This window comes from Talpa occidentalis, unplaced genomic scaffold (genome assembly GCF_014898055.3).
Source record: "Talpa occidentalis isolate TD23 unplaced genomic scaffold, MPIMG_talOcc4v2.1 talOcc4.4, whole genome shotgun sequence".
Taxonomy (NCBI): Eukaryota; Metazoa; Chordata; class Mammalia; order Eulipotyphla; family Talpidae; genus Talpa; species Talpa occidentalis.
In genome coordinates, this window is record NW_023604295.1 from 41981176 (window position 1) to 42005254 (window position 24079).

The following is a 24079-nucleotide window of genomic DNA, read 5'->3' on the forward strand; positions in this document are numbered from 1 at the left end:
ATTTCAGCAACATGAGTGACTTGCTTGTTGTCCTATGTATAACTGGTTCTCCCTTTTACCTACTTGTCTGTCCCTCTGCCTATAAACATAGTGAACTGTTAAAGTCAACTATAGATTTTATGAGTAAAATAGTATTAGAATTTGAGTTTTTTAGTTCATTCTTGTTTGGGGCATATATTGGACATATTTTAAAGATTCGCACTAGAATATAATTGACTGTATCCTCCTGTGGACATGTGTGTTCATTAACCATGCTATACAAAAAAATGTATATGTCTCAAAAGTAAATGATAGTGGAAGTTAGATACAAAGTAACATTGGTACAAAATAACATTTTGATATTTAGCAAAGATTTTTCTCACCTTGGGCAGTTTTTGATAGAAAAGTATAGGTTAGTAGTATTATAAGTTAGCAAATATCATAATACATATTCTTCTGCAATATAATTAAAAAATTAATGTCTGTTTTAACAGGCCAATAGCAGGATATGCTAACCTGTGTCCAAATATGATCTCTACCCAGCCTCAGGAGTTTATTGGAATGCTGTCCACAGTGAAACATGAAATTATTCATGCCTTGGTAAAGTTTCCTGTTAACTGCTATTCATTCCTTTCATGACTTGATTTTCTGCTTATTATGTTTTCATCTTGATGTTTGTACTATTAAGATTATATGGATTTTTAGGTTCTTGTTCACTATATATATTGTGTACTTGGAACACTAGATAAGCCTTCAAGAATGTGAATGCTTAGAAAATTTTAAGGTTGGTAGGGTGAAAAAATGTATATTTAGATTATTGCAAAGAGTGAGGCAAATCATGTTATATTAAGCTTTACGTAATTCAGTGAATTGTATATGAAAAATGATTTTCTTAGCTGACTTCATTATGTATCCTTTGTATTTTAAGAGGTTAAAAAAGAAATATAGAAATAAAACAATAATCTGGATTCCATTAATCATTTTGGCAAGCCTTGAATGAACAGGCTACAGTTATGTAATCAAAGACATTTGATAGGGCCTCCCCGGTGGCGCAGCGGTTGAGCGCTGGGTTGCAAAGCTGCCCGCAGCCTCTGCAGCGCTGGTTCGGTGTCCGGCTGCTCCCTGGCCACCGGAGGAGGGTCCCACATGGCGCGCAGACCTCTCCTGCCGCCCGCTGCTCCCCTCAGCAGTGTACTTCGGTCCTTCTGCCTGCTCTGCTCCCCTCTCTGGCTCTGGTGGGTTCTCTCACCCTCCCGCGCTTCTGACTGTGCCCAGTGCTTGTATAAATAATAAACAAACAAACAAATAAATAAAATCTTAAAAAAGACATTTGACAAAGAAATTGATTAAGTGATCATTAATGATTATTTGTTAGTTTGATAAACTATAGCTTTCATTCTTACTATACTATGCTAAATATTTCATTCTTACTATGCTTAATGTATAAAACATGTATAGTTACAAAGTGCTCTGTTATAGTAGATTAAAAAAGAAATCTCACTTATGAAAGAATTATCAGAGGTTTTGCATTATCCTCTCCAGATGCATCTATGTTGCTGCAAATGGCAAGAGTTCATCCCTTTTTATATCTGGGTAGTATTCCTTTGTGTGCGTATCTATACCATGTTTGTCTGATCTAGTCCTCTGTTCTTGGGCATTTAGGCAGTTTCCATAACTTAGTTATTGTAAGTAGGGCTACAGTGAACATAGAAGTACCTATTTCCCTTCAAATTAGTGTTTTTGCATTGTTCAGGTAGATATGAAGAACTGAGTTTTAGTGAGAACTCTTAGGAACATTCTTTTTTTTTAAGAACTGGGGTATAGGCCAGATGTGTGGGAGGATGAGAGGATCCACCAGAGACAGAACAGGGTACAGAACAGGCAGACTGACAGAAATACACTGCTGAGGGGAGCAGCAGGCGAGACAGGAGAGGTTTGCTGCACCATGTGGGTATCTCTGCGGCTGGCCAGGATTGAACCCCGTGCTACAGAGGCTGCAGACAGCTTCACAGCGCAGCACTCAACTGCCTGCACCACCAGGGGAGGCACCTGAGGAGCATTCTTGATAATCTACCCCCTACTCTAAACTGCATTGTTACTTTTTCTTAATAGTAGCTTTGCCTGGATACAGTTGTAGAATTCAGTAAATTCATATGAAGAGGATCAAATGTGAAAACACATTCTTAAATATATTGTCTGTGTCATCACCAAAGAATGTCTTTGTTAACCATTATTTTTGATTTCCTCACAATTATCTCAAGTTACTGGAATTTAAAATTCATTAATATGAAACTCTTCATTATTGTCCAATTCTATTATAAGAGAAAATCCTGTAGGATTATTTGCATGTTGCTTTTATATGATAATACCAATGTTCTTTTTTGATAATGGCATGTTTTGATGTTGTAATCAGACTTGATATTTTTCACTCTGAGGCATTTTGAACTTTTTCATACAGGGTTTCTCTGCTGGGCTATTTGCATTCTACCATGATAAAGATGGAAATCCTCTAACTTCAAGATTTCCAGATGGTCTTCCACCTTTTAATAATAGGTATTTGATTTTTTTTTTTGTTCTTGTTTAAATTATAGTTTAAATTATAGTTCTTGTTAAATTATAGGCTAATCTAATAGGATTGTAGTTTAACAAAGATAGTATGTAAAAGGATGTTTAACTATAGATGAAGTAATTGATATGCAAGAAGCTTAAGTGACAGATCAAAGAGCCAGGATTTTCTTGCCAGGCAGGGCTTTTCCACACCACATTGCAACTTCAGTTCCTTTATTGTATAGTCAGGGTGTGAAAAAATGTGGCTTGATTATATTTTGGGTTTATTAATAATTATTGCCTGTAAATGGCAATATTTTCATGTTAACTGATTTAGATAGCGCAGCATATTAGCAGTCATCTAGAGGTTTAGAGCCTAAAATAAATTATATTAAGAAATACTAAAGGAGGGCCTCCCCGGTGGCGCAGCGGTTGAGCGCTGGGTTGCGAAGCTGCCCGCAGCTTCTGCAGAACCAGTTCGATCCCCGGCAGCCGAATGAGGGTTCCACATGGCGTGCAGACCTCTCCTGCCGCCCGCTGCTCCCCTCAGCAGTGTTCTTTGCTCCTTCTGCCTGTTCTGCTCCCTGCTCTGGTGAATTCTCTTACCCTCCCGCGCGCTTCTGACTGTACCCAGTGCTTGTATGTATGCAGAAATAAATAAATAAATAAATAAATAAATAAATAAAGCTTTTTTAAAAAAAAGAAATACTAAAGGAATTTATGAAGAATTTTGTATAGAATACCATTCAAAGTACTGTAGCCAACCATTTGCATGTATTTGTATTAAATATTATCTAAAAGACATGTAAAACTATACATGGGATTTTTGTTATTAACACCCAAAAATTAGAAACCGCCCAAAAATTTGTCAATAGTAGAAGGAGTAAAAAATGATACAGTCTTATAATTGAAAGCTAACAAACACTGCAAAAAACACACTGTTGGTACATGTAATAATGTGTGTGAATATCACAGATAAAATGTTGAGCAAAAGAAGTCAGTATTATTTGTATTGGGTTAAAAAAAAGACAACAGCGGCAGCACTCCGTTTGTCCACCTGTGACTATGCAAGTGCTTCTTTCACCAACTCTCTCTCAGCAGGGCAGCAGCCTCCCTGCCTGCCCGGGACCTGTACCATGCCAGGACTTCTCTTCACTGACCTCCGTCAGCGGAGGCAGCACTCCTCAGGGCCGCCTACCTGCAACCGTGCAGGCCTCTCTAAGCAAACCTGTCCTTTTGGGGCAGCTCTTCCTGCCTGCTTGTGTCTATGCAAGTGTCTTTTACTGTCCTATCCCTTTTTTAATAAACCTACTCTTTAAATATTAAAAAAAAAAAAAGACAACAGCAGAGACAGATTGGTGTTTTACTTGCAGAGGGCAGGCTGTCAAATATCACAAAGATTGAGTACACATTGGGAAGGAGCTTGAGGACATCTTCCAGGGGTGCTGGCACTGTTCTGTGTCTTTATCAGAGTAGTTTTTTTTTTTTTTTTTTTTTTTTTAAATAATAAATTTTATTTTTATATTCCCCCATACAATTGCAAATGCCCCATTCTGACCCCAATCCTTCCCCTCCCGCCCCCCCCCCCCCAAAAAGTGTCTCTGGTTCATAGTTTTTTGTTGATTTTGATTTTCACTTTCTTATATTCATTTTCCTGGTCCCTTATTTAAGTTTTCTAGATTCCTGCTATGAGTGAGACCATCCGGTATTTTTCTTTTTCTTTTTGGCTTATTTCGCTGAGCATGATCCCTTCCAGCGCCATCCATGTTGCTGCAAATTGCATGTGTTTATCTTTTTTGAATGCTGAGTAATATTCCATGGTGTATATGTACCACATCTTCTTGATCCAGTCATCTATTTTTGGGCATTTGGGTTGTTTCCAAAGCTTAGCTATTGTAAACAGTGCTGCTACAAACATAGGGGTGCAGGTTCTCTTTGGAATTGATGTTTCTGTGTCCTTTGGGTAAATACCTAGGAGTGGAATTGCTGGATCATATGGAAGCTCTATGTTTAGTAGGTCCAGAAATCTCCACACAGCTCTCCATAGTGGTTGGACCAGTTTGCACTCCCACCAACAGTGCAGAAGAGTTCCTTTTTCTCCACACCCTCGCCAACATTTGTTGTTGCTAGTTTTTTTAATATGTGCCATTCTCACTGGTGTGAGATGGTATCTCATGGTAGTTTTGATTTGCATTTCCCTGATTACAAGTGATGTTGAACATTTTTTCATATGTCTGTTGGCCATTTGCATTTCCTCTTCAGAGAAGTTTCTTTTTAGCTCTTCTGCCCATTTTTTGACTGGATTATTTTCTTTGTTGTTGCTGAGTCTCATCAGCTCTTTGCAGATTTTTGTGATCAGTCCTTTATCATTAGTGTTGGGTGCAAAAATGTTCTCCCAGTTGGTGGGGTTTCTCTTTGTTTTTGTTATTGTCTCTTTTGCTGTGCAGAAGCTCTTTAATTTGATGTAGTCCCAGCTGTTTATCTTTGCCTTCACTATCACTGCTTTGGGTGATGTGTCTGTAAAGATGTCTTTGATGTGCAAATCCCGTAGTGTTTCGCCTATATTTCCTTCTATGTATTTTATGGTTTCAGGTCTTATGTCTAGTTCTTTAATCCATTTTGAGTTGATTTTTGTGTATGGTGTGAGGTAGTGGTCAAGCTTCATTCTTTTGCATGTAGCGACCCAGTTTTCCCAGCACCATTTATTGAACAAACTTTCTTTGCTCCAATGCATAGTCTTTGCTCCTTTGTCAAAGATTAGTTGACCATAAATCTGTGGGTTTATTTCTGGATTTTCTATTCTATTCCATTGGTCTGTATGTCTGTTCTTGTTCCAATACCATGCAGTTTTGATGATTATGGCTTTGTAGTATAGTTTGAAGTCTGGGAGTGTGATGCCTCCATTTCCTTCTTTTTTTTTCAGTAGAGCTTTGGCTATTCGGGGTTTTTGGTGATTCCATATGAATTTCATCAATAATTGTTCTATTTCTTTGAAGAATGCCATTGAGATTTTGATTGGAATAGCATTGAATCTGTATATTGCTTTTGGTAGGATGGCCATTTTAATAATGTTTATTCTTCCAATCCATGAGCAGGGGATGTCTTTCCATTTCTTTGTGTCTTCTTCTATTTCTTTTAACAGTGTTTTATAGTTTTCTTTGTATAGGTCCTTTACCTCTTTTGTTAGATTTATTCCCAAATATTTGATTTTTTTTTGTTTCAATAATAAAAGGGATGGTTTTTTTGATTTCTTCTTCTTCAGATTTATTGTTTGTGTATAGGAAGGCTACTGACTTTTGCGTGTTGATTTTGTATCCTGCCACTTTACTGAATTGATTGATGAGTTGAATTAGTTTTTCTGTGGAGATTTTGGGGTTCTCTATGTATATTATCATATCATCTGCAAATAGTGATAGTTTCACTTCTTCTTTCCTATTTGGATTCCTTGGATGTCTTTCTCTTGTCTTATTGCTCTGGCTAGGACTTCCAGTATTATATTGAAAAGCAGTGGTGAGAGTGGACATCCTTGTCTTGTTCCAGATCTTAATGGAATTGTTTTCAGCTTTTCACCATTGAGAATGATACTGGCTGTTGGCTTGTCATAGATGGCCTTTATGATGTTGAGGTATGTTCCTTGTATCCAAGAATTTCAAGGGCTTTTATCATGAATGGGTGTTGCACTTTGTCGAAAGCTTTCTCAGCCTCTATTGATATTATCATATGGTTTTTATATTTCTTTTTGTTGATGTGTTGGATAACGTTGATTGATTTTCGGATGTTAAACCATCCTTGTGCCCCTGGAATGAATCCAACTTGGTCGTGGTGAATTATCTTATGGATACATTGTTGGATTCTGATAGCTAAAATTTTATTGAGGATTTTTGCATCAGTGTTCATTAGGGAGATTGGCCTATAGTTTTCCTTTTTTGTGTTGTCCTTTTTCAGTTTTGTATTAGTGTAATATTGGCTTCATAGAACGTGTTTGGTATTGTCCCTTCCTTCTCAATTTTTTGGAAGAGTTTGTGAAGGATAGGCACTAATTTGTCTCTGAATGTTTGGTAGAATTCATTTGTAAATCCATCAGGTCCTGGGCTTTTGTTTTTGGGGAGGTTATTGATTACCCTTTCAATTTCGCTGCTTGTAATTGGTCTGTTTAGGTGTTCTATTTCTTCTTTATCTAGCTTTGGGTGATTGTAGAGTTGTAGGAATTTGTCCATCTCCTCTAGATTGTTGAACTTGTTTCCATATAACTGTTCATAGTAGTTACTGATTATTCTTTTGATTTCTGCTGTGTCCGTTGTGATTTCTCCTCTTTCATTTATGATCCTGTGTATTTGTGCTTTCTCCCTTTTTTCCTTTGTGAGCCTGACTAGGGGTTTGTCTATTTTATTTATTTTTTCAAAGAACCAGCTCTTGGTTTCATTGATCTTTTGGATTGTTTTTTTAGTTTCAATTTCATTTATTTCTGTTTTGGTTTTCATTATTTCTTTTCTTTCTACTGGTTTTGGGGTTTTTTTGTTGTTCTTTTTCTAGATCTTTGAGCTTCGAGATATTAGGTTGTTCTTTGAGTTCTTCTGTGTTTTTTGATGTGAGCTTCTTTGCTATATATTTTCCTCTTATTACTGCTTTTGCTGCATCCCATACATTTAGGATATTGGTGTCCTCCGTGTCATTTCAATTCAAAGAATTTTTAATTTCTTCTTTGATCTCCTCGTTAGTCCAGTGGTCTTCCAGTAGTGTGGTTTTTAATCTCCATAGGTAGGATTGTTCCTTGCCTTTCTTTTTATGGATTTATTTCTAGTTTGATGCCTTCGTGGTCAGAAAAGATGGTTGGTATGATTTCAATCTTGGTGTATCTGTTGATGTTTGTCTTGTGCCCCAGTATGTGATCGATCCTGGAGAATGATCCGTGTGTGTTGAGAAAATGTTGGATGCTCTCCGTTTTTTTTTTGGGTTTAGTGTTCTATAGATGTCTGTTTAAGCCCAATGCTCTCTAGGTCCTTATTTAGAGCTTAGTTTTCTTTACTTATTTTTTGTTCTTTGATCTATCCATTTTGATAGTGGTGTGTTGAAGTCTCCCACTACGTATGTGTTTTCTCTGATGTCTGTTTTCACAGAGGACAACAGTTGTCCTGATATATTTTGGTGCTCTTTCGTTTGATGAGTATATGTTAATGAGTGTTATTTCTTCTTGAAGTATTGTCCCCTTAATCATAATGTAGTGACTATTGGGGTCTCTTTTTATTTTTTTGAGTTTGAAGTCTGTTTTATCTGATATAAGTATAGCTGTTCCTGCTTTCTTTTTTGGCCCATTTGCTTGTAGGATTGTTTTCCATCCTTTGACTTTGAGCCTATTTTTATCTTTTGTAGCTAAATGTGTTTCCTGGAGACAGCAAAAGGTTGGGTTTTGTTTCTTAATCCAGGCTGCAACTCTGTGTCTTTTTATTGAAGAGTTTAGTCCATTTACATTTAGAGTTAATATTGATATGTTAGCATCTGTATTTGCCATTATGTTTGTCTTTCTTTGATTTTATTTATTTATTCTTTTAATAACTTTTTTTTTTTTTGGTCTTCTTTCGTTGTTATTCGTCCCTCTGAGGTTCTGGCTTTAGGATTCCTTGTAGTATTTTTTGGAGTGGGGTTTAGTCGTAATGAAATTCCGGAGTTTCTCTTTGTCTGGGAAGGTCCATATTCTTTCTTCATGGAGGAAAGAGAGCTTTGTGGGATAGAGTATTCTTGGTTGGCATCTGTTTTCTTGAAGTCTGTTGACTATGTCCTCCACTCTCTCCTTGCCCGTAGTGTTTCTTCAGAGAAGTCTGATGTCAGCCTGATTGGTTTTCCTTTGAATGTTATCTGTTTCTTCCCTCTTGTCAGCTTCATTATTTTTTCCTTGTCCTGGATTCTTGGGAGGTTTACTATTATGTGTCTTGCTGTGTTTTTCCTTTCATCGTGGAAGTTTGGTGTTTCTTCTTGCTTCTTGTATATCAATTTTCAGCTCCTTCTTCGCATTGGGGAAGTTCTCTTCAATTATCTCCTGGAATATTTTCTCTGTTCCTACATCTCTCTCCTCTCCTTCTGGAATTCCTATAACTCTTATATTTCCTTTCCTCATGGAGTCAGATAGTTCCCGAAGTCTTTCTTCATTCTTTTTCCTTCGTACTTCTCTTTCCTTTTATGTTTTGGTTCTTTTTATTTCTGTGTCTTCAAGAGTACTTATTTGTTCTTCCATTTCATCTATTCTGCTTTCATTGCTTTTCCCAGAGTTCTTTAGTTCCTCCATTAATTCTTTGATCTCCTGCATTTCTTTTACTTCCCTCTTTAGGGACTCTATTTCCTTCTTCTGATCTATCACTTTTTTAATCATGGCAATTTTTATTTATTTATTTATTTATTTATTATATTTGTTTGTTTGTTTTTTGTTTATACATGCACTGGGTACAGTCAGAAGCACGGGAGGGTGAGAGAATTCACCAGAGCCAGAGCGGGGAGCAGAGCAGGCAGAAGGACCGAAGTACACTGCTGAGGGGATCAGCGGGCGGCAGGAGAGGTCTGCGCACCATGTGGGATCCTCCTCCGGTGGCCGGGGAGCAGCCGGGGATCGAACCGGCGTCGCAGAGGCCGCGGGCAGCTTCGCAACCCAGTGCTCAACCGCTGCGCCACCGGGGAGGCCCAATCATGGCAATTTTAAATTCTCTTTCTGGAAGGCTCAGAAGTTCTTCCAAGTTGCTGTCGTTGCAATCTGGGGAGTGGTTTTCTTTTTGTGGTGTGCTTCTTTCCTGAGGAGTTGTTAGGTTGCGTGTGGTTCTTCTACTCCCTACTGTCTGTTTTCTAATTTGTCGTATGCGTTGGGATACTGTGTTGCTCGGACTGACTGGCATCTTGGGTGAACTTCTCCGCTCCCCTCTGGCTCTTCCAGGTGCCATCTCTGTCTTCTGGGGGAGCTTTCTGCTGGTTTTAGGCAGTTTTTACTGAAGAAATGTCCCTGTTCTAAAATGGCAAAGCGGGATGCAGTCCCTGCGCCTCCGGTTTCAGGCACACTCTTCTGCGCCCCCGGTCTGCCCCGGACGTGGGTGCCTGCTCCCTCTGTGGGCTCAGACTGCTGGTCGGAAGGGGCCTGGCGTGGGGTGGGCTAACTTCCCGGCTGGCCACTGGGTCCTCCAGAAGCCTTCTGCCCTTTTCAAGCAGTCTTAAGAAATTTCCTGTTCTATGGGGTGTTAGTGACTTTTTTTTCCTGGTCGCTAGGTGGCGCCAGAGATCTCTCCTATTGTCCTTGGGGGGCTGTTTTTCGACCCCCCCACCCCGTGGGACAGGGAACAGAGCGGGAATGGTAGGGTAAACCTCAACAGCTTTGGGGTGCTGTGTCTGCCTTGTGCCCCACCGTCGTGGAGAACCCACGCCCCGAATTTTCGTGCCCCGGGTCTCAGTTCAAAGCCCTCATGTCCAGGACGTGGGCTGTAGCCCAGTTCAGTGGCGCGGGAATGGCGCCTTTTGCACCGCTCCCGTGCCTGGGCGCCTGGTTCCTGCTCACTCAGGGAGGGACCTTCACCTCAGTGAGGACCTCCGCGCGTCTCCCCGCAAGCCTAGGTCGCAGGCGCGGGGACCTGGGCAGCTGCGATCCTGGTCTGCATTTGCTTTTCAAGTGCGCCAAGCGCGCCGCTTTCCCGCGCAAGCTCACCGGCAGCCCGGGCTGTGTGCGCGTCTCCCGGGGTCTTTGTTCTTCTCTAATGGCGCCCGGAGCCGTTCGCTCACCGCCGCGGCGAATCCTGCAGGGTTCGCCTCAGCTCCCGTTCACGGGGTGTGGTGGCTGCAATAGTTCCTTTCCACTCACAGTCCCGCTTGCTGCGTCGTTTGTTCTTGTTGGTCGTTTTAGTTTGTTGTTTTCCTCCTCTCTGCCGCTCTCCGACTCTGTGGGCGGGGGAGGGGAGCAGGGTTCTGCGCTTTCCTATCAGAGTAGTTTTTAAGGATATAGAATAAAGTTAGTCAATCCTTACACTTAAGACTTGTTTACTTTATGTGTATTTTATTTAGTTACAAAGATCTCTATTAAAATAGCTAGAATTAAATCATTATTAAAGCAGATAATACTTTTTCATCATATCTTTTAGAGTATGTGTGAAAAAATGAAATTCTAATGTAGAAATAGATGTTTTCATTACTAGATTATGTTTGGTGGTGTGGGAGAAGTCTGGCATTTCCTAACAATTATGGTCTTTGTGGAAAAACTTATAGTGATATAGGCATCATCTACATAGTGATGTAGATAAAGAGGAAAGATATACCCAGATACAAGAACCATTGGTAAAGCTGATATATTGTTCTACTTTCTTACATTGAGGGTATTCATCCATAGTAGGAAATCTCACAATATAATTGGTGATCTTAGGGGTATAAGAAATTCAGTTATTAGACTCACAGAGTTGGACTTAGCCCTAATGTAATTACTTAGAGTAATGGTTAATTTTGAAGTGTGAAGTATGAGTAGTGAGGAGATACTGGAGTGTTTAATAAGGTACAGCTATTTATTTTTTTGTTGACTTTGTTCACTATTACATTAAAAAAAAGAAAAGATTTATTTATTTATTTATTTATTTATTTATACAAGCACTGGGTACAGTCAGAAGTGAGGGAGGGAGCCAGAGCAGGGGACAGAACAGGCAGATTGACAGAATCCACTGCTGAGGGGAGCAGTGGGCTCGGCAGGAGAGGTGTGTCGTGCCATGTGGGACCCTCGTCGGTGGCCGGGGATCGAACCGGCACTGCCAAGGCTGCGGGCAGCTTCACAGTCCAGCGCTCAACTGCTGCGCCAACAGGGGAGGCCCTGTTTACTATTACATTTAAACATTCATTTGCAATGGAAAAAAGATGAAAAGAATTAAAAATACCCTCTCTAAAGCTTGGGTAGATAAACAAATATATGATAGAACAGTAGCATCTTAGTGATGAATATTGGTATATAGAAGTTCATTGTATAATTCTGTCAGCATTTTGTATGTTTAAAATTTTCACTAAATAATTGTAGGATCTCTTTATATTTTGTTGGTGAAAATGAGAGTTACATAGGGTTAATGATAGGATTACCTGGAGAAAAATCAGAGAAAATTATTTAGGTTATAGAGAGAATTTAAAACTGTTCTCCAAAGATCTATGAGTGATTTTGTATCACTTTACCAATACTGGATATTGTAAATTCTCTTTAGGCCAATCTAATGGGTAAAAGATGGTAATTCATTGTATTTTCAATACTACTAGTAAGGTTTTAATCACATGTATTTTCTTTTTATGCTATTTGTTTTATTTGTCTATTGTTGAGGTTATTTTTTCCCTCTATTCACTTTGTAAGAGATCTTTATAAATAAAGAATATTCTTTTTCATGTTTATTGAAAATATTTTCTCTTTTAGTTATCTTTTTATTTCATTGATTATATTTTTGCCATATAGAAATTTTTTTTTTAAGATTTATTTATTCATGCATACAAGAGCTGGGGTAACAGGCCAGAGGTGCAGGGGGTGAGAGGATTCACCAGAGACAGAGTGGGGAACAGAACGGGTAGACTGACTGAAATATACTGCTGAGGGTAGCAGTGGGCAAGGCAGGAGAAGTCTGCTGTGCCATATGAGTTGCTGGCAGAGGCAGCAGATTGCTCCATAGTGTTGTGCTTAACCCCTTGCACCACAAGGGAGGCCCCATATAGAAATATTTTTAAATTTCATATTATTAATCTATTTTTCCTTTATTGTTTAAGAACGTTCCTACCCTCCAAAGATTATAAAAATATTATCCTGAATTTCTTCTAGTGAATTATTTGATATTTTTAGTTTCATAGACAACTAAACCATTCAGAATTTATTTTTGCTTCATGTATTTTGGAGTTCTTTAGTAAAACATTTGTGTTTATAATTGTTATATATTCTTGGAATTACTCTTCAATATAAAATGTTGGTCTGTCATTAGTACCAATTATTGTCTTAAGGTCTATTTTGTCTGGTTATAGCATAGCCATCCAGCTCTTTTTAATATTCTTTGCATAGCATATCATTTTAATCAATTTACTACATTCAACCTATGTGTGTCCTTGAGTCTGATCTGTGTCTTTTTTGTGGATATGTAATTGGATCATATATTTTTTAAATGCATTCTGCAATCCATTATGCCCTCTGGTTTTTCCAGCATTGTGGGCTGTTGGTTTTCAAGACTGTCACAGATCTGGGAGAGATGGCATAGAAAAATGCCATAAAGCTTGCTGTTCTTGCTGAGATTCACCCATATTTCCTAACTAAATGTTTCCTGGATTGCTGCCAGCCTTTGGTTAATTTCCAGAGTTCTGAAAAAATTGATTTAACCAATTTTGCTACTTTTCTCATTGCTTTCAATGAGGCAGAGACTTTTCAGAGATCCTTACTCTGCCTTTTTTGTTAACCTCTGTATGGCATTTATTTTTGTAGATGGAATGAAATAGAGGTTTAATTTTTATTTCCTACATGGATAATCAGTTTCATGGCACAATCATTAAGTAACTTATGTTTTCCACTAAATGAAAATGTTATCTTTTTGGGCCTCCCCTGGTGGTGCAGCAGTTGAGCGCTGGGCTGTGAAGCTGCCCGTAGGCTCTGCAGTGCCGGTTCGATCCCTGGCCACCAGCGAGGGTCCCACATGGCATGACAGACCTCTCCTGCCGCGCCCGCTGCTCCCCTCAGCAGTGTATTTCATCGCTCTGCATGCTCTGCTCCCCGCTCTGGCTCTGGTGAATTCTCTCACCCTCCAATGCTTTTGACTATACCCAGTGCTTATATAAATAAATGAATAAGTCTTAAAAAAAAGAAAATGTTATCTTTTTTATTAAATTTCCTTATATAGTTGGATATGTCTCTGGACTTGCTTTTGTTTTATGCAGTAAATTTGTTAAAAGGAAGTAATTCATTCTTAGTTTGGCCTAGTAATAAGCTATATGAACTTGAACAAATTACTTCATCTCTGTTTTTCTTCATCTGCAGAATATCGATGATAATCTTATAAAGTTGTTGAAAATATTAAATGAAAACATACTATCAAGTTCTTTGGGTGGACTTAGTAAATAATAAAATCAAATATTTTTATTTCAATATTTGTATTATAAATACTTTTACATTTAAAGCGGTGGTGAATTAGTAAAAATGACTTTTTATTCTTTAATTGCAGTCTTGGATTATATCAGTGGAGTGATAAAGTAGTTCGAAAGGTAGAAAGAGTATGGAATGTTCGAAATAATAAAATAGTGCCTCACACTGTGTACCTCCTAGTAACACCTCGTGTTGTGGTAAGTGTTGCTGAATCTCTTCATGTCTCATAAACCATTTGCTCTTTTCCTTCATTATTGTCCTTTCTTGTTTTTTAAAAAAGATTTAAATAAACTTTTTTAAAAATAATCTTTTTTTAAAGATATATTTAAAAGATTTATTTATGTACACAAGAACTAGGGTATAGGCCAGAGGTGAGGGGAGTGGGGTGTGGCGGATAAGAGGATTTACCAGAGACAGAGTGGGGACCAGAAAAGGCAGATCTGCTGAAATACACTGCTAAGGGGAGCAGTGGGCAAGACAGGAGAGGTCTAATGTGCCATGTGGGTCAGCTCCCTGGACAGGGATTAAACTCGTGCCACAGTGGCTGACAATAGCTTGACAGTGCTGAGACTTTACCCCCAGTGCCACCAAGGAGGACCAAAGTCCACTTATTTAAAGTAACACAGGGACGTTACTCTCATCCAAGAAAGTCCTCAAGAAAACATCCAGAATAAAATTTGACCAGATATCTGGCCATTGTGGCCCAGCCAAATTGACACATAAAATTAACTATCACAGGGTTTCTTTCAATACCTTACTTATTTGACATTTATTTAATGACAGAAACCTGTTCTGCTCTCCCCATTCCCTGATAACACACAGCTCTCTCTGCTTTCTGAATTTTTGCATTGCTCTTGGGATATTTCCCATCCCTAGACATCTACTGGAAAAATAGATAAAATCAAATGAGCAAAATTTCATTCTAATAAACAATTTTTTTCTTACAAAAATCTATATCCATAATAAGGACATTTTATAACTGACTTAAAATTATTGACATGAAATTTACAAAGTACAATCATATTAATCCATAACTTTTTTGAATTATATGTGACTTAAAGTCAAATTTTCAGAGCAGGAAAAAAAAAAATAAGTGAAATATTAATTTACAATCAAAGAAGAGTGTGACGGCTTCAAAATATTTTAGTTATATTTAACACTTAGGAATTTTCTCTTTTCTCACCAAAATAATTCTTTAATGTCTACTTTATTATAATATATTCAGTGTGATAAAAAGTTTGCTGTTGTCTTATTGTACTTTTGTTGGGTTTATATATTTATTTATTTATTTATTTACACAAGCACTGGGTACAGTCGGAAGTGCAGGAGGGTGAGAGGGTTCATCAGAGCCAGAGTTGGGAGCAGAACAGGCAGACTGACGAAGTACACTGCTGAGGGGAGCAGCGGGCGAGGCAGGAAAGGTCTGTCGTGCCATGTGGGACCCTCGCCGGTGGCCAGGGATCAAATCGGTGCTGCAGAGACTGCGGGCAGCTTCTCAGCCCAGCACTCAACTGCTGCGCCACCGGGGAGGCCCTGGGTTTATATTTTTTTGTCATTTTTAGGATGAAGCCCGAAAACACTTTAACTGCCCAATTCTGGAGGGAATGGAACTTGAAAATCAAGGTGGTATGGGCACTGAACTCAACCACTGGGAAAAGCGGTTATTAGAGGTGAGTTTATTTTAAAATTTTATTGAACATAATTTTTCTTTTCTTTTTTTTTTTTTTTTTTTTTTTAAGATTTATTTATTTATTTATTTATTCACACAAGCACTGGGTACAGTCGGAAGCGCGGGAGGGTGAGAGAATTCACCAGAGCCAGAGCGGGGAGCAGAGCAGGCAGAAGGACCGAAGTACACTGCTGAGGGGAGCAGCGGGCGGCAGGAGAGGTCTGCGCGCCATGTGGGACCCTCCTCCGGTGGCCGGGGAGCGGGAATTGAACCGGCGCTGCAGAGGCTGCAGGCAGCTTAGCAACCCAGCGCTCAACCGCTGCGCCACCGGGGAGGCCCAATTTTTCTTTTTTTTAGAAGATTTATTTATGCATACAAGAGCTGGAGTGTAGGCCAGAGGTGCGGGGAGTGAGAGGATTTACCACAGACAGAGTGAGAAGCAGAACAGACAGATCTACTGAAATACACTGCTGAGGGGAGCAGTGGGTGAGACAGGAGAGGTCTTGCTACACCATGTGGGTCAGCTCCCTGGCCTGGGATTGAACTCCTATTGCAGTGGCTGCTGATAGCTTCATAGTGCTGACGCTTAAACCCTTGTGCCACCAGGGAGGCCCCACCTGAACATAATTTTTCTTTGATAAAAGCAATTCTTACTCATAAAAGTTTTTCAATGCAATAATATGTTATAAAGTAAAAAGTTAAAAAAATCTCATTTCAATTATCTAGCTCCACTTCTGAAATGTAACCACTATTTTTAATTTTTATATAACCTTCCAGAAATGGTATATATATTAGAATATGTATATATGGCAAAATACATTTAATACTGTGGGAGCTAGGTGTAACACTCAGCCTAGAGTTGAAAATCCACACATAACTTTTGACTGCCCCAAAATTTGATTACTAATAGCCTGTTGCTATTAGGTTTAAAAACCCAACCATTGATATGGTTGATTAACACACATTTTGTATGTTATGAGGCTTTTATACTGTATTCTTACAATAAACTGGAAAATAGAAAATGATATAAAAATATCATAAGACATACTACATTTACAGCATTTATCGATACCAAAAGTTTATGTCATCTGTTATAAGAAATCCATGTATAATTGACCCATGCAGTTCAAACCTGTGTTGCTATAATGTCAGTTATTGGTTTGTTTTTTAATGGGTTCATACTTTCATACACTTTTTCACTTAACGATGTATCTTTGACATCTTTCCAAGGCAGTAATGGTATGCAGTATGTGTTCTTCTGAAAAATCTTTCTTTAAAATTGTGTGGGAAAAATAAATACCAGCGCACTAACAAAACCAATAAGTAACAAAGTACAAGTTCAGTTTAAAATGTTATTCAATAAAAAAACTGCTATATTTAGTATTTCTTTACCCTAAGCAACAACAAAAAACATTGGCGGCTGGAGAGGAATATGTAAATCTGCATAAAGAATGAGAGTGAAATATACAAAGATTAGAGAGAACCATGCAATAAGCACTTCCACTTACTGTCCTGAACTAATGGGGAAAACATGGAGTGAATTGGCATCGTGTGATTAGCATTCTTCTCTTTAATGTACTTAACTGTCTTACTGTACTTTATAGTTAGCAATTATGATCCATTACACAAATTATTAAAATTCAGGGGAAAATCATTCTGAACAAATTTAATTTCACATTATACTGATGTCATTTCTTTATTTACCAGTCTCTCACATGAGCTCATTTATATTACAAAAACATGCACTTTGGCAGAAAAGACGTTATATTTTTTTGTTTGTTTGTTTTTTTAAAGATTTATTTATGCATACAAGAGCTTGGGTACAGGCCAGAGATGTGGGGGGGGGGTGAGAGGATTCACCAGACAGAGTGGGGAACAGAACAGGCACACTGACTGAAATACACTGCTGAGGGGAGCAGCGGGCAAGACAGGAGAGGTCTGCCTCACCATGTGGTTTCTCCCTGGCCCACCAGAGATCAAACTCATGCTGCAGATGCTGCGGATTACTTCATAGTGCAGTGTTCAACCCTCTGCACCCCCTGGGAGCCTGACTGTTTATATTTAGATCTGCTAGTTTTCTAACAGCTGCATAGTATTATTTGGTTGTAACTTAACAGCCCTGTATTAATGAGTAGCTATGTCTTAATTTTTTATTTAAAAAATATATATATTTTTTAAAGATTTATTTATTTATTTATACAAGATTGATTGATTGATTGATTGATTTATACAAGCACTGGGTACAGTCAGAAGCACGGGAGGGTGAGAGAATTCACCAGAGCCAGAGCGGGGAGCAGAGCAGGCAGAAGGACTGAGGTACACTGCTGAGGGGAGCAGCGGGCAGCAGGAGAGGTCTGCGAGCCATGCGGGACCCTCCTCCGGTGACCTGGGAGCAGCCGGGGATCGAACCGGCGCTGCAGAGGCTGTGGGCAGCTTCACAACCCAGCGCTCAACCGCTGCGCCACCGGGGAGGCCCTATTTAAAAAATATTATGATGAAAAAATTCATCTTTCTTTTTTTTAAAGATTTATTTATTTATTTATACAAGCACTGGGTACAGTCAGAGCGTGGGAAGGTGAGAGAATTCACCAGAGCCAGAGCAGGGGACAGAACAGGCAGACTGACGAAATACACTGCTGAGGGGAGCAGCGGGTGCGGCAGGAGAGGTCTGTGTGCCATGTGGGACCCTCGTCGGCAGCCGGGGATCGAACCAGCGCTGCAGAGGCTGTGGGTAGCTTCTCAGCCCAGCGCTCAACTGCTGCGCCACCGAGGAGGCCCTGATATCTGCAGTGGTTTCCAAAAGTGGTGTTCGAGTGGGTGTTCTTAGCTTCAATTAAGCAGTCAAACTCATCACACCCAAATAAGGCCACATTAAATTAGCTTACACTTAGAAAGATACCAGAAAGAAAAGTGCAGCAGGCAGAGACAGCTATTCCCCTTGTGCTTTCCTTAACCTCTCATGTGTGCCTCTTACCCTCTCTCTCTAGCTGCTATACAGGAGTTCAAGACCACAACAGATGGGTGCAAGAATCAACCTGGCTGAGAAATACCATGTCCCAAATGTGATCAAATACCTTTTTTTAGACAGGTCCATATGTATAATTTCCATATTCCTGTAAGGATATACCCAAAAGAGTCACTGCACACCGAGTAGTTTCAAACTGTGACTTAGCAACAGGTGAACATGTTCATTTACAGTAATTTCAAGTCAAGAGTCACATCAGGAGGTCTTTTTTTCCTTAAGTACTGTTACCTGGTAACAATGGTTGACATCTTTATTAGGCTTCCAGGGGAACAGAACTAGAAAGGTAACTTATGGTGGTGATATTTGCTTACACAGAAAGAGAAAAGGTAAATGCCCAGAAGTAGAATTCTGGATCAAAGGGTATACACACTTAATTATGGAGGACACAGTCTAAAAGCAGACATGTGGAGAGAAACAAAAAAGTTTTTTTTTTTATATACAGCGAGTGAAGTAAAGAGAGAATGGAGAGGGAGGAAAAAAGGAAAAAAAATATTGACTGGCACATGGTCAGATGCTATCTGTGCTACCAGATATCCTCCACTAAGCAGAGACCAGGATCCAGGCTGAAGCCACACATTACCAGATGGTGGCTTCTCTACTGACACCCCACCTCACAAGCAGTTCAGTTGCCTGCACCAGCCCCACACCTATCTCCCATCAGGCCCAGCATAATATATCAGGGGGTGGAGTCTGGAACATCACCCACTGACACTGGGAGTTGTATTTTTTATTTTTCTTACCTCCAGCAATTTCATTGAATCCTCCTTCCTCTGATAACAACTCTATGTCCTGGAACAATTTTTTTTTTAAAAGATGGCATTAAGGTACTTGAGATGACCATCCATTGTTCAGCATAAAGATTTGAAGAATAATTAGAGCTGCCCAAACACGGACTGTGCTTCCTTAAAAGGCAGAAAATTAGGTAACCTCCTGGTAGGAATTTTATGTGATGAATTTAAAAATGGGGTAGATAGTAGACTTTGGTGGTATTTTAGTCCCTTTATCCAAATTATTTAATCTTATGTTTCTATCATACTTGTTTTGTATAATTAGTATATATTTCTGTGGTTACCAAGGTGTATGAGAGCATTTTCTATTTAATTCAGTCTAGTATTGAAACAACAAACCCAGGGGAAGCAGATTGACCCAGCTGGTGGCTCCTTAACTGCACTTAAGAATGTAGAACACAACCCAAAAGCAGACACTTGGAGATTTATTTACATTATGAGTAAGAAAAGTGAAAACTGAGTGAGAGAGACACAGAATAGAATGGCACTTGGTCAGATGCCATCTATCCTGCATTAGTGTCTGCTGAGCAGAGACCATGTGGCAAGTTGGTGGCTTCCCCATAGATACCTCTTCTCACGAGCGGCTTAGCTGCCAAAGCTCTAGTGATTTAACTGCCAATAGCCTTAACGGCGTTTTAACTACCCAAAAGCCCTAGCAGTTGAACTGCCAAGATCTCCGCTCCACTCCTGTTTTTTATCAACCCCTAGTCAGGGGTGGGGTCAGGAAAACTCCACCTTCTACCACTGAGTTGGTTAGGAGTGCTATCAACTGGCTTGGAGGTTGCTCCTCACCATTCCTCTTATACAAATGGCTTTAGTATTACCTGTCTCGCTCCCCTCAGAATTACCTGGCCATTTGTCTCAGCTACTCAAATTTGTATTGTCTAGAGGGTGTAATACTTTATAAAAATTTTTGTTTCCCTATATATGTATCTTCATTTTCAACAGAGTTCTAAATGTCAGTTTTTTACCGTTTCAGTAGAGAATTGTGTAAATGTATACATTTGAGGCAGAAAATACATTTCACTTTAATGTCTTATCGTTTTAAAAAAAGAGGCTTAGTTTGTTCATCATTTTTTTTAACATTTGTGAATTTTAATGACATACAAATAAAAGATACAGCAGTTGCTACTCTAATAGAAAAACTTGTTTATAATGAAAGGGAATGAATGTTCTAGTTAATTGAATACTCTATTTAGCTGAGATATACCACACAACATAGACAATTTCAGAATCTTTAAATCATAAATCTCTTGTTCACTGAAGTATGTATCTCTGTGTTCATTTGGGCACAATCTACCTGATCTTTGATGTCCAAGAGTTAGTTGTTCTTGTTTCTCCCCAAGCAATGGGACACCCCACTGGTTAACCTACATGATCCTCTGGGAAAGGAAGCAAGGAATTTCCTCTGATGCCTTCTTGGATTCACTTTCTGCTAGTTACCATATTTAAATAAATTATTTTGCCAGGTTTTCACACTTCAAACACTTTAAATATGCATCAAAAGAATAACAAATTATTGGGAGTTGCAACTAGTCCAGTCTAACAATTAAAATCTGTTGGTGATTTTCAGAATGAAGCAATGACTGGCTCTCACACCCAGAACCGAGTCCTCTCTCGAATCACTCTGGCATTAATGGAGGACACTGGGTAAGATAGCTGTGAGATTATATTGTTTATTAAGATGAAATGAATATTAAGATTTAATGGATATTAACTTAAGAAAATACTGACACTTTATATTAAAGTAAAATATATTCTTTGAATTTTGTGCATTTATCCATTACCTTACCATCTTCATTTATATAATAAATGTTTGGGTCTCTGGGATATATAATAAACAGGACCAAATCCCTGGCATTATGAGATTTATTTTCTAATAAGTAGAAACCATGCTACTATCAATTTTAATTAAAAATGTGTTGTGATGTTTATATTCCTGGTTTTTAAAGCAGTAGAAATTTCTGGTAAAGCAGTAGGAAAACTGTAAGTCACTCAAATAGGTATTATTTTACTTGTTGGCTCCAGAGCCCTCTGTGTGGCAAGATGTGCCAGGCAGATCCTAAATCTTGGCCTCCATCAATTTTTTAAGGAGCACCACTTCCTTTTTTTTTTTAAAGATTTATTTATATTTATGCATGCATGCAAGAGCTGCAGTATAGGCCAGAGGTGCAGGGAGGTGGTGAGAGGATTCATCAGAGACAGAGTGGAGAGCATAAAAGGCAGACTGACTGAAATATACTGCTGAGGGGAGCAATGGGCGAGACAGGAGAGGTCTGCTGCGCCATGATGGGTTAGCTCCCTGGCCTGATAGTTTCATAGTGCTGAGACCTTTGCACCACCAGGGAGGCCCAGCACCACTTCCTTTAAGGGAGAATGGTTTTGAGAGACCACAATCTGAACACTGTGTGTGTGTGTGTGTGTGTGTGTGTGTGTGTTTGTTTGTTTTTAAAGATTCATCCATTTATACAAGAGCTGGGGTACAGGCCAGAGTCATGGGAGGGTGAGAATTCACCAGAGACAGGAGCAGAACAGGCAGATGGACCAAAGACACTGTTGAGGGGAGCAGTGGGCGAGGCAGGAGAGGTCTGCCACACAATGTGGGGATCTCCCTGGCCGGCCTGGAATCGAACCGGCGCTGCAGAAGCTGCGGACAGCTGCACAGCGCGGCACTCAACCCGCTGTACCACCAGGGAGGCCCTGGACACTGTTTGTTGCTACCAACAGTGCATGCTGCTGTGGGATGTGTAGTGCCCTTATTTCCTTGATAGTGTCCCGTGGTGAGGTTAACAGTGGCAGCGTTGATCTTGATTTTGATTTTGCTCTTTTCCTCCCAGACTTGTCTAGCTGTTTCTGACATTTTTCTATGGGTCCCCACTGAAAGGTACTTTAGACTTGTGGCAGGCTTCTGGGCCTCAGTGGCCCTGCTTTCAGCCACCCCTGTTCGGCTGAACATTTACGCACAAGGGAATGGGTAACTTTGGGTGCTTGCTTTGGAAACTTTAATCTTTCCCTTTTTTTAATAAATAAAACTGAACCAAAGTCTCATGAAACAATTTTATCCTTGCTGCATACAATGCAATCCTCTTTTTCTATTTTACTGATTTTAAAAGATGTGTTAAGATCCACTAAATTGATTTCACAATCCTCTAATATGCTAAGAAATCAAGTGCCTAATATATAAGTGTTTATATATTGACTGATAGTACAGGAAGAGCTGCAAAGAAAAGTTATCAAGATTTCAAGAAATGTAGGTTATATGTCTCAAATGTAGGTTATATGTCTTGCTGGTGATTGAGTGACACAGTGCTGATACTATGTCTGATACTATGTCCTGGACTCAACAGCTATATTAGATATGCTATCTAATTTTTTTGTATTTTATGCATAGGGAGAAGGACTTCCTGACCTAGACACTGCTAAAATTATTCCAGTGTCCAAGATAGGGAACCTATTACTCTCAGCACTACTTGACCTGCTGTGATACCAAGTCAGCTAATTAACTCGGTTGGAGTGTTTTGGCATTGTAGTGCTGAGATTCTTTTCTTCAGAACTTCTGAGTAAGAAAGTTCTGTTCTTTAAAAAGGGAGATTTTTGGAAAATGCTGTATCACTTGTTTCTTTTTTTTTTTTATTTTGTGAAAAGGTGGCTAGTTAAGTGGATGATATTATCACTCCTCTAGCTTTGAACCTATGTTTTTACTTGTTTTGTTATGCTAAAGAGACAATATAACACAAACAGGTAAGAAACTCTTTTTGTATACTTTTATAACTTTTGTAAACTGATCTTGCTATTTAGAATAAAAAAGTAAAACTAATAAAAGTAGGATTTCACCTTTGATTAAAATGGTCAGGAGACTAGATCAATTTTTTTCCTGTTATTAGAACTTTTGTAAGTATTGGACATCATATTCATTTGTCTTATTATAAGATAGTAATATATAGTCATAAGCAGAACTTGTATTGATGGAATATCACTAAGAAGCAAAAAGGTAGGGCCACTGAATCAGATTAGGCATAGGTTAGCTGATCAGTCATTTCACTATTTACTCCTGAGTCTACTCCATTTGCTCCCTTTTCTTTTTCTTGCTCTCTTTATTTATTTTATTTATTTGTGTGTACAAGAACTGGAGTGTGAGCCAGAGGTGCAGGGGATGGGGATGAAAGGGTTCAGCAGAGACAGAGTAGGGAGCAGAACAGGCAGATCTACTGAAATACATTCCTGAGGGGAGCAGCGGACAAGACAGGAGAGGTCTGCTGTGCCACATGGGTTAGTTAGCTCCCTGGCCAGGGATTGAACTCATGCTGCAGTGACTGGCACTAGCTTGATAGTGCAGAGACTTAACCCCGGCGCCACCAGGGAGGCCCTACTTCCTTTTCTTTTTCTCTTATTTTCTTCCTGCTGCTTTGAGCCTTATTGCTGCTTTGGGCCCTTGACTTACACCTTAGTTTCGATTCTGTATCCTGTCATCTTTCAACTTTACCAGGAAAAGTTGGTTTTGGGTTTTTTTTCCAAATATGGAAGTACCCTCACTGTGAGGCTGAAGTTTCCACTGCTCCAGGGCAGTGATCCCAGGCAGCAGTCCCTGGGCAGCCTTCTCATCTGTGGAGGTGCTCACCACAGTCCTTTTTGAGCTCCTAGTGCTCATGTTGAGATTTGTAATTGGTTATGCTGGGTTGTTTTTTAAAAAGACAGTAATAAAAAGCTCTTTGAATTATTTCCACAGCTGGTATAAAGCTAATTACAGCATGGCTGAGAAGTTAGACTGGGGCCGAGGCATGGGCTGTGACTTTGTCAGGAAGAGCTGTAAATTCTGGATGGATCAACAGAAACAAAAGTAAGAATTCATTTCCTCCTATTGTCTTTGATAATATAATGTATTTTGATTTTGTCTTTATCCAGAGCCTAAAGTATCTCTATTTTATTTTAGCTATTCTGAAAGAGAGCTAGTGATAGTTTATTGTGGTTTGCTT

The 24079-nt window shown here is 39.2% G+C and overlaps 1 protein-coding gene across 6 annotated transcripts in view; it reads left to right on the forward strand.

Annotated features, from left to right (window-relative positions):
• The window catches only part of LMLN (leishmanolysin like peptidase), a 75370-nt gene that overhangs the window by 14268 nt on the left and 37023 nt on the right, over positions 1–24079 (forward strand). For all 6 annotated transcript variants that reach the window (XR_008553850.1, XR_008553852.1, XR_008553851.1 and 3 more), the window contains exons 7-12: positions 474–579; positions 2438–2532; positions 13704–13821; positions 15187–15294; positions 20680–20756; positions 23833–23943. Coding sequence is in view for 1 of the 6 variants with exons in the window: in XM_037525394.2 (XP_037381291.1) it covers positions 474–579; positions 2438–2532; positions 13704–13821; positions 15187–15294; positions 20680–20756; positions 23833–23943 (615 nt within the window). In the remaining 5 variants the exon portion in view is untranslated. The remainder of the gene's footprint in view (positions 1–473; positions 580–2437; positions 2533–13703; positions 13822–15186; positions 15295–20679; positions 20757–23832; positions 23944–24079) is intronic.